The sequence below is a fragment of the Harpia harpyja genome, chromosome 4 (genome assembly GCF_026419915.1).
Source record: "Harpia harpyja isolate bHarHar1 chromosome 4, bHarHar1 primary haplotype, whole genome shotgun sequence".
Taxonomy (NCBI): domain Eukaryota; kingdom Metazoa; phylum Chordata; class Aves; order Accipitriformes; family Accipitridae; genus Harpia; species Harpia harpyja.
Window position 1 is genome coordinate 50847595 of NC_068943.1, and position 15459 is coordinate 50863053.

The following is a 15459-nucleotide window of genomic DNA, read 5'->3' on the forward strand; positions in this document are numbered from 1 at the left end:
ACAAGATACCCCATCATCCTCCTAAGGTCTGCTATTCATAAGGGGTAAGCAGCTCAAAAATGTTCTGGATACAGGTTAAAAACCTCACAGCAAATTCTCTTCTAAATAAAACCAGGTGAAACCCAACATTTTTTGTAATAAAGAGGTACATTAGGCTTGCCCTCCTTGAAGAAATTGGAATGACTGAAATCAAAGTTTAGTCATAACTGTTCATCACAATCTTCAAAGGGCTCAAAGCCTTGTACTGCCCTCCATTGATGTAACGTGAGGCGCTTTTTGAGGCGCTTCTTTCCTTTTCATTGGTCTGTGTCAAAGTACAGCAGAACCAAGATAAAGCCACCCTGACTGCACGCACACACAAAAAAGAAGTGTTGTCCTACCCATGTCATTTTAGCCAGCTGCTGAACTTTTTCTGTCCCTCCCTCCACCCCCAATGAAGAAGCAACCTCAGCACCCCACTAGCTCCTTTCCTTCTTCAATCAGTCTTGCCACTGGTTTCGGGGACAACGTAGGTCTACTTTGGTCCATTGTATGTTCTCAGATTTCTACAATGTGCTATTGATATTTTGGATTTAAGCTAAAAATCAGAACTCTTTCAAAGATAACACTCCGTGCCCCCCCCCCCCCCCCCCGTAAGTTTCTCCTTTACAATTACAAGACTCCTCATCCTATATATATTAAGACCGCGAAATGCCAGCCATCAGCATGTGAATTAAGGTACTTCAACACTGTAAGCCTCGCATTTCCTCTCTTCTCTTATTTCTTTGTCCTTTCCACCTGCCTCTTTTAACCCCCTTTTCTCCCTTTTGACTGCACTCTTAACATTCCTTTCACTCTTCCAGGACAGGATCAATCTAAACTAATAAGTTGTTACAAAAACCCTGGAATTTGTGAACAAGGGCTTCATCGAAGCTGATTTTTTACAAATAACTGATTTTTCTCGAGTTATCATGCAAGTCCTCAGTTTTTGACAGTTACATGTTCATAATTTACAAATACACAATATTTTCCTGCAGAAACTTTCATTTTATGTGACACCATAAAGTTGTAATTAATTTTCTGAACAAGGTCAGTATTCTGTGGGAGGTTATTTTTTTTAACTACACAGAATAAGAGAGTTGTGTCTTGCTGGTTTTAAGTGCTACCTTTCATTTTCCTAACACCAACAAGCACCATCTGATTAGATAAGCAAAGCACAACAGCACCCTGAGTTTTACTTCTCAGACCCACTGTATTCCTTCAAATCTTTTCGTACCTATTGCAATTCTTCTTGTTGTAGCACTCCGTGTGGGATTTTCTGGCTCAAGCACCCATGTCTTCCCATCAATTTCATCCACGGCATCCCAGAATTCTTTCAGCGATTCTAATGCCACCAGGAACTGGTTATAAACGTCTATTAAAGAGTTCTAAGAAAAGAAGAAATTTAAACAAGTTTCATATAGCTTCCACCTACAGCCATCAGAATATTTCAAAAACAAACTGTAGGTAATTTAAGAAGTGTTAAAATCTAGTTATGTATCCAATTGTATCATGGTAGCATAAAAGGTTGAACCTCATAGGTTTTTTAATTGAAACAACACAGTGTTGTATCCTGAGTACAAATAAGTAGTCTAATCCTGGTAGTTCTAACATGTTGTGATATACATACATCATACCCGAATTTGATAGTGTTTTATACTCCTTTTCAGAAAACTTTTCTGAAAACTGGTAACAACTATTAATTTGAGTTGTAACTTGCAACAAACTACTGTAAAATTAAAGTAAAAATCATTATTATCTACTGTTAAACTTCTAACGTTCTGATATTTTGTCTCTACTGCAGCTGAGCAACACGGCAGTAGTACCAAATATAAATACACAGAAATACCCACATAACTAATGTGGCTTATTTATTTTTTAAAGACTCTAAGAAATATAGCCTAACAATGGCATAATTATCTCAAAATTAAGCAGTATAAAAACCGGTACTTAACATTAGATTTCAAGCCATGTAAGTATGGTAAGAGAAGAAGAAACCATCTAATAATCAGAGGATTACACTCAAGGGATTTCAGTATTTGAGAGTGGATTAGATGGAATCAGAAAAATCTTTCATTATACAGGAGAATATACAGAACAGCAATGCAAAAGAAGTCTTTTTAAAATCATCACTGAGCACAAGAGAAGTAACTATTTCTACAGGGAAAGACTTATCCAAGCAGAGAAAACACTCAGCAGTCAAGTTAAGCCCTTTCCAAATGCAGATGCCCAGAGGGTACAGAACATGAATTTAGGGAACCGAAAGGAGATGAAGGATGCACGAGGAGGAACGGAACGAGAGGAGTTCTATTTGGCGTAATGCCCCATACAGGTTTTGAGCCTGACGTCAGAGGAAATTGGTGGAGGAACTGGGAAGTGTCCTGACCTGACCAGCAGGAGAACAAGGAGCCATGAGAATGTGGCTTCCTGGGGAGAGACGACAGGAAAAAAGTGAAGATGTCAAGGAACTAGACAAGGGCAGCAGTGAAGAGAGATCAAGGGTGGGGGGAAGCGTTTTGGAGACAAACTCTTCCTGGATAACTTCCTTCTCAAATTGTTTGGTAGTGGGAAACTCAAGAGTGGAAAGAGAGGAATCATTTGGGAGCACCGAAGGGGATTTTAGAATCGTTTACACAGAACACAACTGACCAATTAAACGCATGAGTAAAAGCAGGAAGGATAGGAGAGAACTGACAGGACTTCCTTCTTCAATTAGGATAAAGAGATGGTAACATATGTTCTAAAAACCCAAAAAGATAACACAAAAAGATTTCAGGTATCTTTTGGCCTGGGAAAGAGTTCTTGGGGTCAAAAAGGAAAAGCAAAGCAAGTGATCAGTTCTTAAAGAGGTATTTTTCTATAAATAACACAAAATATACATGGAATGGTTTCCTTTAATCTTTAGTGGTTATGTTCTTCCTTTCTCACCTGGACAAAAAGAAGCAAATTATACGAACATTCTCAGATGAAGAAATATGATTTTTATATGTAATAAGTTTTTATATTTTACGCATACATATTTTAGAAAGAAACGGTGTAGCTTAGAAATAAAATGCTACATTTTTTCCTGCTGTTATTAAATTATATTAAAGTAGGAAAGCACTTAAGCAGAAAAGTGTGAATACTGCCAATCTCAAAATGTAACGCTTATTATCTTTAAAAGCATTTTGTTACTTTTATAATACCTGAAGTGATATAATAGTGTCAGTCACTTAACCACATCTTAGAGTATAATATCTTCATCTTAAGTACTATTATTTCCAGTATTTTAATAATTTTCACACAGTCCTGAAATGTGATCTTTTGTGCTCTGATGACACTTAAATTAATAGCATAATTTTCTGGTACTTGCAACAGTTGCTTTCCATTTTGATTTTTTACATTTTTCTATATCACATACAGATAAATCCTCTAATAATCATTTTTATCTTTATCTTCTGGGAATTCAAAGGGTTTCACTAGAAAAAAGAAACATCAAGGGATTATAACCCACAGATAAGTTTTAAAATCCAATTAATTTTAATACTAATTGTAATTTTTCAATGATGTTCCTTAAAAAGGTAGTTAAATCTTTTTTTTTAATGCACTGTTCATTTGATCTTATTTGCATGCTTCATTGATGTTGCCAGCTGTCTCCTGCTATATACATAAATGCATCTATAGCTATTTAAATACATCACATGCTTGTCATGCAAACCATGAAAACTGTAACGTTCCTTTTTATTTGATTAACCAACTAATTTTTGGTCATTGACCAACGCTCTTCCTAGAAAAGACTGCTATCATGCTTTTTTTTTTGTCTACACTACACCAAGGTAGTCACTAATAACATCAAACAGCACAAGCTCTTTGTTTCTTGGCAACCTTTGTACAAATGCATTAGAATTTGTATGAAATATGTCAAATATTCTTTGGAAAATAAGACATTCATAATTCAGGATATCATCGCTGGGTGCCCCGACTCTAAAAAGCACTAGCAAAACCAAACTGGTTACTCCATCCTCTGTATCTGCTAGGGTTACCATGCTCATCAGGCAAGACATCCATTACAAAAACAGAGAACATTGTGGCAGTTTAATCTTTCACAACAACTTAAAACAAAATGAAGATATTTTTAATGTGTAGCATCAACCTTGCATTTTATTTCTAACTACTGAGGATACTGACATCAGCTGCCCATACGAGTAGTAATGACTAGCTAGCAGAGGTGAGGAAATACTAGCGCTGGAATAGTCACAAAACCTTAATGCAGTTTTTTGCGCAAGTGGATATCACAGTCTTTTCTAACTTGATCACATACTACTATTCCCCCCCCTGCCCCCCCCCGTGGGATCGCTGACGTCTCTTGCAGTGGCTGGAAGGCGATCCCTCTGCAGCTGTGCTCCCTGATCCCCAGCCTGACCGGGCACTACTGAAGCCAGGGGAGAAAGCACTAGTGAGGGCGCATGATTCTGACCAGACCTTCTCAAGCAAACCAACTGTGGCTGGGACAAAAATGTTTCTAAGATGGGGAATGGAGACTCCACCATTCGACAAGGTCAAAAAAGTTTTACTGGTTTAGACCAGCAAACCAGCCTAAGAGGAGATGTGATGATTAACTACTGTTACCTATGCTATGGTAGTTGTACGAGATACCGAGAGCTCGGGCTGATTGAAGGACCCATCAAATGTGAATTCATACCAAATCAGCAGCCTGAGCTGGCTTCCTCTCTCCCTTACAGCACTGAGGTCCTGAGAAGGCCCTCCAGTCCCAGGACACCTCATTACTTTCAAGTGGGAGCTTGGTAAGTTTTTGACAGAGATACGCTGCATGATTTAATGACCCCGTTCCCTTCAGCTCTCTACAATGACCACCACAGCAGCTGAGCAGCCCAAAAACATTATTGGGTTTACCATCAAAATGCATTTTTCACATTAGATGGCCTCATTCTGTGTTTTCATATGGAAAAACAAGAGACTGAGAAAATGTTAGTTGGGAACACTCAGCTTGAGATCCTTTCATCTGGCTTTAAGAGGACTGGTTTTATTAGAACATCACCTCCTGTGACCATGGTCATAGCTTTAAACACTCAACACTTCTCCAGATTTTTCAAATTTCAAGTCGTGAGTGTAGAAAACAAAGAATACAATTAGTGACGACTCCTGAAAAAGCACTGTGACTCTCAGCACACAGTTTTCTCTCTCAACAAAGCATATATTCAGCCTCAAAGTCCTTGTTATTCAAGGCTCTATGAGACAAAAATCTGACACATAGTGACACAAGCTATACCAACATAGTCCTTTGGACTGAACAGCAATTTCATGTTAATTTGGAGCGCCATGATTCTGTGATCTTCACTTCTGAAAACAGGTGTTTGTAGAGACTGGGTTAAATTGGTTATTTTACAGGAAAACAGACATGTAAACATATCAACTGTGATGATTCCCCAGAAGTTTTCGAAAACTTTGACCCAAATGTTACCTTTGTGCTGTCGGACTACATGTATCCTCCATCCAGTTCAACAACTGGTAGGAGACAAAGCACTTAACTTTGGTCAGTGAAAATCAGGTATTCTGGACCTATCTGTTTCCAAGGGGAACATACTTTCTCTGCTACCAGCAAAGAGTCTCATGTAGTTTTGCAACATGTTTGTTTCCATTTCAACCCTCTGCACTCTCGTCTCCATCTCATCGCTGGTAGCTCTTCACGCCAATCCTTTCCTTCTTTTTTTACTTTACTCCAATTCAAACACCTTCCCAAGTTCACCCCTATTGCCCATACACTGTTTCCTTCAATTAAAGGATTAAGAAGGAATGGAAAAAAAAGTCACTCTACTCTTGGTCCTCATTTCTAGAGCCATAGAGGCTGGGAAGAATAAAGAGAAAGTCTTGAGTCTGCTCCTGCCATAAAATCCATGAAGCCTTTCAGTAACTCTTAAGAAGTGCTATATGCCTATATGGCTATGCTGCCAAATTTCAAACACCTGCTCCAAATCCTCAATGGACTAAACATTAACCAAATAGTAGTAAGAATGTTCTAATTAAGGCAAATACAGCACAATTTATTATTTTTTTTAAAGATTAAAATGTGATCTTTATTCTGAGATTTTTTTTTTTACTAAAATTCTTCCTAACACAAAATTTGCTTATCCAAAATTGAAACAACTGCAAAGCCTCCTAATGGAAAAGGTAAAGTAGCCTAAAATGCAGGTGCTGTTACTTGTTTGCCCTTTATGAATTCATAGGTAAAATACAGTTTAATAAAGCGAACAGTTGTTGACTGGAAAAGGGATCACCTGTATCACCTAAATAATTTATGATTCTTTAGATTTGCTTGGGAACTGTTCACTTCTCACAAACAGATCTTTAGCAATTTTCCCCCTCCTTAGCACAAATCAAAATGAGACACAACACTCTGAAATCTTTATAAAGTGTCTTGTCAACCATCTCCATTTTTTGTATTTATAGAGGCATATGAAGCCGGTGTCTGTGAAGCTCCTTTGCTAAGAAAAAGCACAATTATGATGCATTTTACTGTGTTTTCATCAAAATAACTGAATAACCTCATTCATACCACTATACGTTCTGAATCTTGTATTACTGTTTCATTGTTGGCTGGCTGCATGACCTCATTAGTCATTAATTTCCACTCTCATGACCTTCATGTAGCCAGCCAGGTAGGCAGTGGTCAGTATAGAAACAGTACCCTGATGTGAGGGCAGCAGAATATAGATGCAGTGAAACTGCAGACCCATGCTTACAGTGTATGCTAAAATGTGGAGACAGCACATTTATCTGGTTATTTAGAAAAAGAATATAACTGAAATAAGTAGATGTTCTTGCACTTGTCATTGAGAAGCACTCTGCATTTATTTGGCACTTATAACAGTAGCAGCAGCAGCATTGCCCTTGGTGCTGATTTCTTACTACTCTAAAATGTCTCCTCTGAGCCAGAATACACTGGCTGTTGCTGATCATGCTGTGAGACACCTGCACTGGCTACTAGGCTTGTCATGACGCACAAAACCCTACCATCTTCAGCTTGACATTGTGCAAGTTATAATTATTCATCCAAATGAATATGTCAGAGCAGCAGCAGCAGACCTCTCATCAGAGCAAAAGAAAAATACATCAAAACATTATCAACCCAGCAGGAAGACAGGGACCATAAGGAAAATTACCCATTTTTAATATGGATGCCATAAAGCCATGTCTATTATTATACGGAGGGGAGGGGAAAAAAAAGAAAAGAAAAGAAAAAAAAAAACCCCAAAACAACCACCCAACAAACCCTCAAGTTTAAAGTCCACAAGCACTGAAAAGAACCTGAAATAGGCAACAGCACACACAGGGGGGTGAAAAAAAAAAAATAAAAATCAATTACCTGAAATTTATTTATATTTTCTTTCATAGGTGTTTAGATTCTAACAGTGCGATTGCATAAATTTAATTAAGCCTTGTTGGTTTTTACATTAAAGATGACTAATAAATATTAAAATATAAGACCTATCAGTATCAAAACTTCATGTTACTTTACTAGAAAATAGGTATAGCGTGGGGGTTTTGCCTTTTAGGAACCCAAACTTTCAACCACTTGAGGACCTGCTAAATTCTGTTACCAGTGGTGTTTCAGCGTTACCTAAGCTTAACCCTTATTTTACCACGGCGTGAAGACTGCTCACTGCAATGATTTCTGTGCATTTTGAAAATAAACACAATTTACACAATTACTACAGACATTTTTTTCCAGAAGTGTTAGGTTCATGTCACCCACACAGATAAGGTCAATTTTCAAAAAAGACTGTACAGCTAAAGCATTTCTATCAGCAGAATGCACAGGTTGCTGGTATTTGGTTCAGTATTAAAGCAGGCTATCAGCAGCTAGAATTAATATCTCATGATTTCAAAACCTGGTCTTCAGTTACATACAAACATCTATTGTTCATGTTTTCAAATAGTTCATAGGTAATTCTAACTGTAAAAAGATTTTAAAATCTCAAGCATCAGAATGTCATATTTTTAACATTAGATTTTTACTTGGTTGTAGTGTCAATATTAATATATTCGCTCCCATCTTTAACTTGTCAGAGGCTGCTTCATATCATGTTTTTCAAGAACATTTTATTAAAACACAAGGCCAGCTAGTAGCTTTAAAATTACAAACAGTAAACACAGAGAAGTAATGACTGTCAAGGATATTTGAAATGTTGTTAATTTGAGGCATCATAAATTGCAAAACTGTAAAATTAATAAAATACTATTAAAAGTATATATAAAGTTTGAGGTTAGAAACAGCACTTGAAATCCCGCCTGTAGTATATGGAATCCAGTATAATTTAAGGGAAAAACAGTATCTGTTTAAATTGTTCCAAACCATACCAGAGAATCAAACCCTAAAATTACATGTGAAACTAAATATATTTTTCACTTGCAATGGTCCCTTCTTGCAGTTAGTTCCTCAAGCTCTCATATTAGGGGATCTGAGCGGACGCACAGAACCTTGAGCTTTGCAGTCAAAATTATATGCCCGTCCTAAAATCATTCTGATGCAACCTTTCAGCCATGTTCCCTATGTAAATTTAGTACCATAAAGACAGGTTTTATTGATGGGTAGAAATCCTCACAAGAGTTAGAATTATGAAATGCAATCGTTTATGTAAAATCTATTTTCCTGAATTAAATGGAATTAAACATCAACTATTTTCTAGAGATAATTCAAATTAACTTACATATAAGTGGCCACATTTAAATCCATTTAATCAAGTACACATGCTCTATTAAGGAAAAAAGATACATGAAATAATGCAAGAGAGACTAAAAAAAGACAATGGCTTTTTGTTCTTTATATTAACAATATCAGTTAAACTATGAAATTGGAATTCTACTAAGTACTTTTCTGTTGTTCTTTTGATTGTAACTAAAAAGGTTTTGTTATGTTATGAAAACTATATAGGATAACAAACTGGGGGCCCGCCTTTTTTTAAGTTCTGTCAACTTTAGAGGGTGCTTCTTTTCTATAAGACAATTGTTTCTCACGCATATATTTTCCCAATCTCATTCCTAAAGATATTTCAGCTGTAGGAACAGCTGAAGAAAAAAACCAGCCAGTATGAGTGCAAAGCATACAAGGTGTATCTATATAGCAAGGAAAATACTTAAAACACTATCATAAGGAATATGGAGTTCAGTATTATTACATTTACATAAGCATGTATAAAAGTAAAATGCACACAGTGAAAAAAGCTGGAGTTAAAAAATAAAGTCCAACCCTTCATTACTACCTACATATTGTGTAAGTATCTCAGTTATTAAAAAAAAGAAGTATAGTACAGCAGTTTACCTGTGGCATCCAAGAAATAGCAAACTGAACAGGAAAATCCACAAGGCAATCTGGTGGTTCTGTTGGATACTGAGGGAGGGAAAGAAAACACAGTTTTTCTTTTCTTTTTTTTTTTTTCCAGTGATTTAAAGTCAGACTAATACTCAGCTGCCAAATTTGATAACGAAATACAAGCATTTCAAGCATCTTGAGAACTTGGCTCTTGGACGAAACAGTATGCAAAGCATTTTCAGAAATAGTTATGATTGTTAATTATCATTTAAAGAAGAAATCTACATGTAAACAGTTTTTATATATCAGTTTTTTGTAAAGGCAGGAGAATCACAGTTTTCTGTGTTTAGTGTTCACAGACACATTAAAAAATAACTTAAAACATCAAATATTTTAAAAAAATTTCTCCTCAATTACCTGTACTAGATAGGAAAGGTTAAAAAAACCCAAACAACCCTTTCATGGGTCAAGAACTAATTTTCATTTAAACTAAAATATTTGCTCTGATTAGCAACATTTTTTGTTTTGAAACTGAAAGTAATCAGTAAGTATATAACTATTTAGAAAGAGATTAATAAACACACACCCCAAATTAAAACAACTCCCCACCCCCTGCCCCAAATTAAAAGGTATCAATGAGGAAAAGAAAAAACAGCTGTATTAAGAAAACTGAAGCTATAAAAGGTTTGATAACTCCAAAAATAAGCACTGACTATTCATTACACCAGTAAATCTATTGCTGTTCAGCATCCAATATGAAGTCTGTGGAAAAAAACCCTGGTATTTTCTGAAAAATAAAGTAGCAAAGGAAAGAAACATTTAATTACAAATAAACTGTGTCCTTTCTAAAAGCACCGATCCAAAATTTTATTCACCTGAGAAGTTGCCTCCTTTAGTCCTATGCAACCTTTCAAATTCTACCAATGATGTCCACAGCAGTTTTATAGAAATTGTATTAGTATTGCATCAACTGCCAAGACAAGATGTTACAGAGAATCTTATCTGGGGAGACATATGAAAAAAAAGTCCCAGCTTCCTCACAGAATTAGAGAGCCAAGACAAAGAGGCAAAGTTTAGCTGTGCTGCCTCCCATAACCATTCTCCATCCAAAGTAAACCTCTAGACACAGACACTGTCCTTATTTATCAGACATCTGGCAATCAATTTATCAGAGTTTTTTAAATGTGTCTTTATTTTATGTAAAATGTAATTCTACAGTACTTAGTTTCAAATGGTTCTCTATGGCAAAGAGCAAAAAAGAGACGCAGCTTCCCTAGAGCATCCATTCTTCACTGCTTGATTTTAATAATAATTTACTGGATTTATGATTTTACAGAAATTTGTTTAAACTTGCTTTTTAATTTTCCTTCATTTGTGGTTTCTGTTAGGTATCCACTTTCTGAAGACAGCTCCTATAACTTGAATATCTTATGCTTTACCATTTTATCAAATTGGTGGCAGACAAGTTAAACAACAGTGAGAGAGCAAGAGAAGTGAAACAACCAGTTTGGACAGGAGGCGGTTACAACTTAGAAATGTATAGCCACAAAAGCTGTTAGTTTCTTTTATTGTAGTGTTACTGTTCATGTATTGTATTGTAGTGTTAGTGGTTTTGTATTGTAGGTATTATTTTTCATGAAATACTTCAATGCTTGCATAGAAATAAACTTGTTTTCAATGTATAAAAGTATGCCTAGAACAAACTAAGTCAGAACAATTTTTCCGTAGGATTGGTTTTAGGACTACCTCATTTAAATCCCAGCAGCACTAGCCAATTATGTGTTTACTTTCTTGGTAAATAAATTCATTTTATGCAGTCTTTTGTAGGGTGCCTTTGAACAAGTGCTTGCAAACAGATTCTAACTTTATATTACTTTAAAAAAAACCAAACCAAAAAAACCTACAGCACATTTTCCCTGCATTTTTAGTCAAATTTTCTTTAAAAGCACAGTTTTGTACTGTGCACTAGATAATTGCCAAGAACTACGCAACAATGATTCTGTACGTATGTACAGAATGTTTTTAGACCTTGCAGAATGAAATCCTATATAAAATAAGGTGAATGATTCCCCAGGAGACAGTATTTTAAAATACTATACCAGAGCATATCAATGACATCATATGTTATTACAGTTACATTCAAATATGTATGTCAGAAACCATCCTATTATTCTTTAGAAAATTTAAGCAATTGTTGAACAAAATATTTATATTGTATTTTTGAGCATGCAGCTAAATTTATCTAGAAAAAGTATTTTCACAACCCTTGCCAAATCATTCAGATGTTTACCAAAGCATCTTGATTACTACATGGTATGCAAATTCTTGCAGTGGCCTATTTGAATTCTCGGGATCTGAAATGGCAAGCACCCAACCCACTTCTCATGCAATACAAAATGAAATCTGATAAATAAAATGCAATGTATTTGGTTTCATACTTGCAAAGATGCATGCTTTGTTTTCAGAAAACTTCTCTAGTTATTTATTTAAATTGTGAATGGATAAAGATTTCTGGACCAGGCATTTTCAACCAAGTAAATCGGAAAACTATTTCATGAAATGTAATCTGAGCATTAAGCAATATATCCTCTTACGAGGTTTAAGCCTAATAATTTACAAAAGTCAAAATTGTGTAGCACGTGATTTGGCTAACACACCTAACTATGATATGACCATTCTCAATTCTTCCAGGTTTGAACTGATCACCCCATTTCCTAGACACTTCTGTTTTGAAAGGACAGTTCCTAACACAAAGCACATTAAAACAAGGATAACAGGTGGAAACATTTGACAGCACTCTAAGGAAAAGTCCTCAGAATACATCCAAACCATTAAGAGTGACAGCAAAGGAATATTTAGGTGATTACCTGAATACACATGATAACTTTATGAAAAAGAATTTACTAAATCACTTATTGAAGACCTTCTTCCTGAAAACATTGTCAGCAGGCTCATGAACTCATTTCATTGTATGGCATCCATGAGGGCAAGGCTGAACAAACCCATCTGCCAGAATACAGACAAGAGCCAGCAATATATGCTGGGGAGGAGAGGTTTAGCTCAGATAGTAATCTTAATCAAAGAAACAGCATAACAGAAATAAACATACTTTTATTAAAGCAGGTTATCAAAAGAAATCCCTTCAAAAAATACTTCGGCAAAGTATTTTTCAAGTGTATTAGATACGTACATGAAGGAAAATCAAATCCCCATGTCACCAAAACCACGTTTCACATATAAATTTTCTCTTGTGGCAAGTTTAAATGCCAGACATGGTTTAAAAAGGACAAGCAATTGATCCTTCATCATAACAATCACTTGGAGAAAAAAAAAAAAAAATTGATGATTACTTGTTGCAATAGACAAGTTGGATAATCTAATTTTTTTATTACACTATATCCTTAGGTTTTAGATGGTGCTTTCTTCTGCTATGAGGAGTCTCAACTTCAGATATTTTATTACTATAAAAAAAATACACAAGTTTTTACAAGAACAGAAAAAGGTAATCTTGATTCCCCTCACAGTTCAGTGATAAGTTAAAGCTAAACAGAACCAGCCAATGCATAAGTGTAATAGTGTTTGACCATGGCAGTTGCTTGGTAAAAATGGGTATTGCACTGTATTTTTTTTTCTGCACTTTTATGCTTCCAAATAGTTGAAATACTTTACTTCAGTTGCCATAAAATCAAGAAAAAACTTTGGGGCAACAGGCTGCACTTAATTTCTAGTGTCATATTAAGTATGGGATAGCAGCTCCCTTATAAACAATGACAATACAGTCTGGTTACTCTCCTCGCACATTAAATAGACCATAATTGTACTTCCTGATATATTTTCTCCATTGATGTATTTACTAACAGACTGACTAGCAAATTAATTATGCATTCATTACTCTGTGCAGGTAGGATAGTTTTACTCTTTTTTTTTTAAATCCACTTGTCCTGGTTTCGGCTGGGATAGAGTTAATTGTTTTCCTAGTAGCTGGTATAGTGCTATGTTTTGGGTTCAGTATGAGAAGAATGTTGATAACACTGATGTTTTCAGCTGTTGCTCAGTGTTTAGACTAAGTCAAGGATTTTTCAGCTTCTCATGCCCAGCCAGCAAGAAGGCTGGAGGGGCACAAGAAGTTGGGAGGGGACACAGCCAGGGCAGCTGACCCAAACTGGCCAAAGGTATATTCCATACCATGTGACGTCATGCCCAGTATATAGACTGGGGGGAGTTGGCCTGGGGGCGGATTGCTGCTCGGGAACTAACTGGGCATCGGGTGGCAAGTGGTGAGCAATTGCATTGTGCATCACTTGTTTTGTATATTTCAATCCTTTTATTATTATTACTGTAATTTTATTATTGTTACTATTATCATTATTATTTTCTTCCTTTCTGTCTTCTCAAACTGTTCTTATCTCAACCCATAAGTTTTACTTTTTTTTCCCCCGATTCTCTCTCCCATCCCACTGGGTGGGGGGGAATTGAGTAAGCAGCTGCATGGTGCTTAGTTGCTGGCTGGGGTTAAACCACGACACCACTTTAGCAACCTCAATTCCCAAAGACTACTTTTTTCACAGGCTCCTTTTTCCCCCTCTGAGGTAAAATTAGCTTGTCTTATGTAAAACTAAAATATCCTGGTATCTAAAGGAATATAGGACATCTGCAAAGGAGAAATTTAATCTTACAATACCATGCCCACTCCTCAGGCCTTCAAGATTATTACGCCAGTTGATGGACCAAGGATAGTCCCAAACAACAATGTTTAGACACTTTTGGATCTACTTTTTCCCCTGGACTAATTTTTTGAAGACAACAGCTATTACCATACAATTGCCACCATACAGCCTGGATATTCATAGTTTCTGATACGAAATTTATGCCCTGAAATGAGAAATTTTATGAAAAACATTGCAATTTGAGTTCAGTTCTAAGTACCAGGAAGAATTAAAATTTTTCTGCTTCTGCGCATGCCATGCATTTGCTTTGCAAGCAATGTCAAAATCAGCCAATTATTTAGACTAAGAAGAAATTTTTTTTTTAACATAAGGAACTCACTTCTGTAGTCAGTTTTTCATAAATCTTTATCTCTATAGCTTTAACAGTAAGACTTGCTAAAGAAGAAACCCAACATCCTCTAATTCTTGTTATATGCATAGTCTCTGGACTGAGTGATAATGAATGAAAGTCTTCCAGACGGCTTTGTCTGTAATCCAGTAAAATAACTGCAATATCATAAAGTGTTTTCCATGTGATGCACAGTTTCATATGAAGAGATTTTTAGATAACCATAATGCAATATTAATTTTAAATATAGTTAAAATCTGAAAACTCTCTATAAAAAAATTTCTTAACCCCCCCCACCATTATCTTGCAGAATAGACATACTAACAAACAAACCGACTCTCTAAAATCCTTATGAATTAACAAAAATCCATTTATTTCAAGGAAGCCTTAAAATATTTTCTCCCACATAAATTCACCTTTGCATTTAACTTCAGAGTCATGAGATGCTGTCGACCACAAGAGTCTTCAGCCTTTAGCTTGATTGTGGTAAGACCAGTATCCACATATGCAACTCTGAAAGGGAAAAGAAAACTAACAGCATTGTAAGAAGTACAGTTTGAAATGTCTGCAATACTCTTATTAGTCTGTTACAATATTAATCAGAAGAAGTCCTATATGCCAACCATTTCTGCTGTTCTAGATTTACTGCTGTTAATACACCAGTCTACTGCTTAATGCAGTCATATATCTTTGGGTTATTTACAATGTGTGTCAAGGATCATGCTGTGGTCAGTGAGCACTGTGTTTCAGTTTTCCATCACTGGAACCTTTGACACACACAGCATGTTCCTGTCAGCCTCTACTTATGTACACATTAAACTTCCTGTCAAATCTTTGATCCATTTCTGCAGTTTCTTACTGTATGAGACTTTTATGCTCTTGATTTGCTTTTCACTTCAATGAAGTTCTCTTTTATTATCAATACTATTATTGTGGAAAGTTCAGCGGATATTGGTTCATATTCCGAAATTGATTTTCTGCAGAAAATAGTACCCAAACAGGTACAAAATGAGTTATTTATGATGATTTGCCTTCGTTTCATGACAGTTTTACACAGTATACATGCACCCAAGCAA

At 35.8% G+C, this 15459-nt stretch overlaps 1 protein-coding gene across 4 annotated transcripts in view; it reads right to left on the reverse strand.

Moving 5' to 3' along the window:
- FANCL (FA complementation group L) overlaps window positions 1–15459 on the reverse strand; it is a 32686-nt gene that overhangs the window by 3944 nt on the left and 13283 nt on the right. For 3 of the 4 annotated variants that reach the window (XM_052784002.1, XM_052784000.1, XM_052784003.1), the window contains exons 6-8: window positions 14800–14914; window positions 9338–9406; window positions 1256–1406 (exon numbers count right to left, since the gene is read on the reverse strand). In XM_052784002.1, the coding sequence (XP_052639962.1) occupies window positions 1256–1406; window positions 9338–9406; window positions 14800–14914 (335 nt within the window). The remainder of the gene's footprint in view (window positions 1–1255; window positions 1407–9337; window positions 9407–14799; window positions 14915–15459) is intronic. The other variant, XM_052784001.1, reaches the window with a different exon arrangement.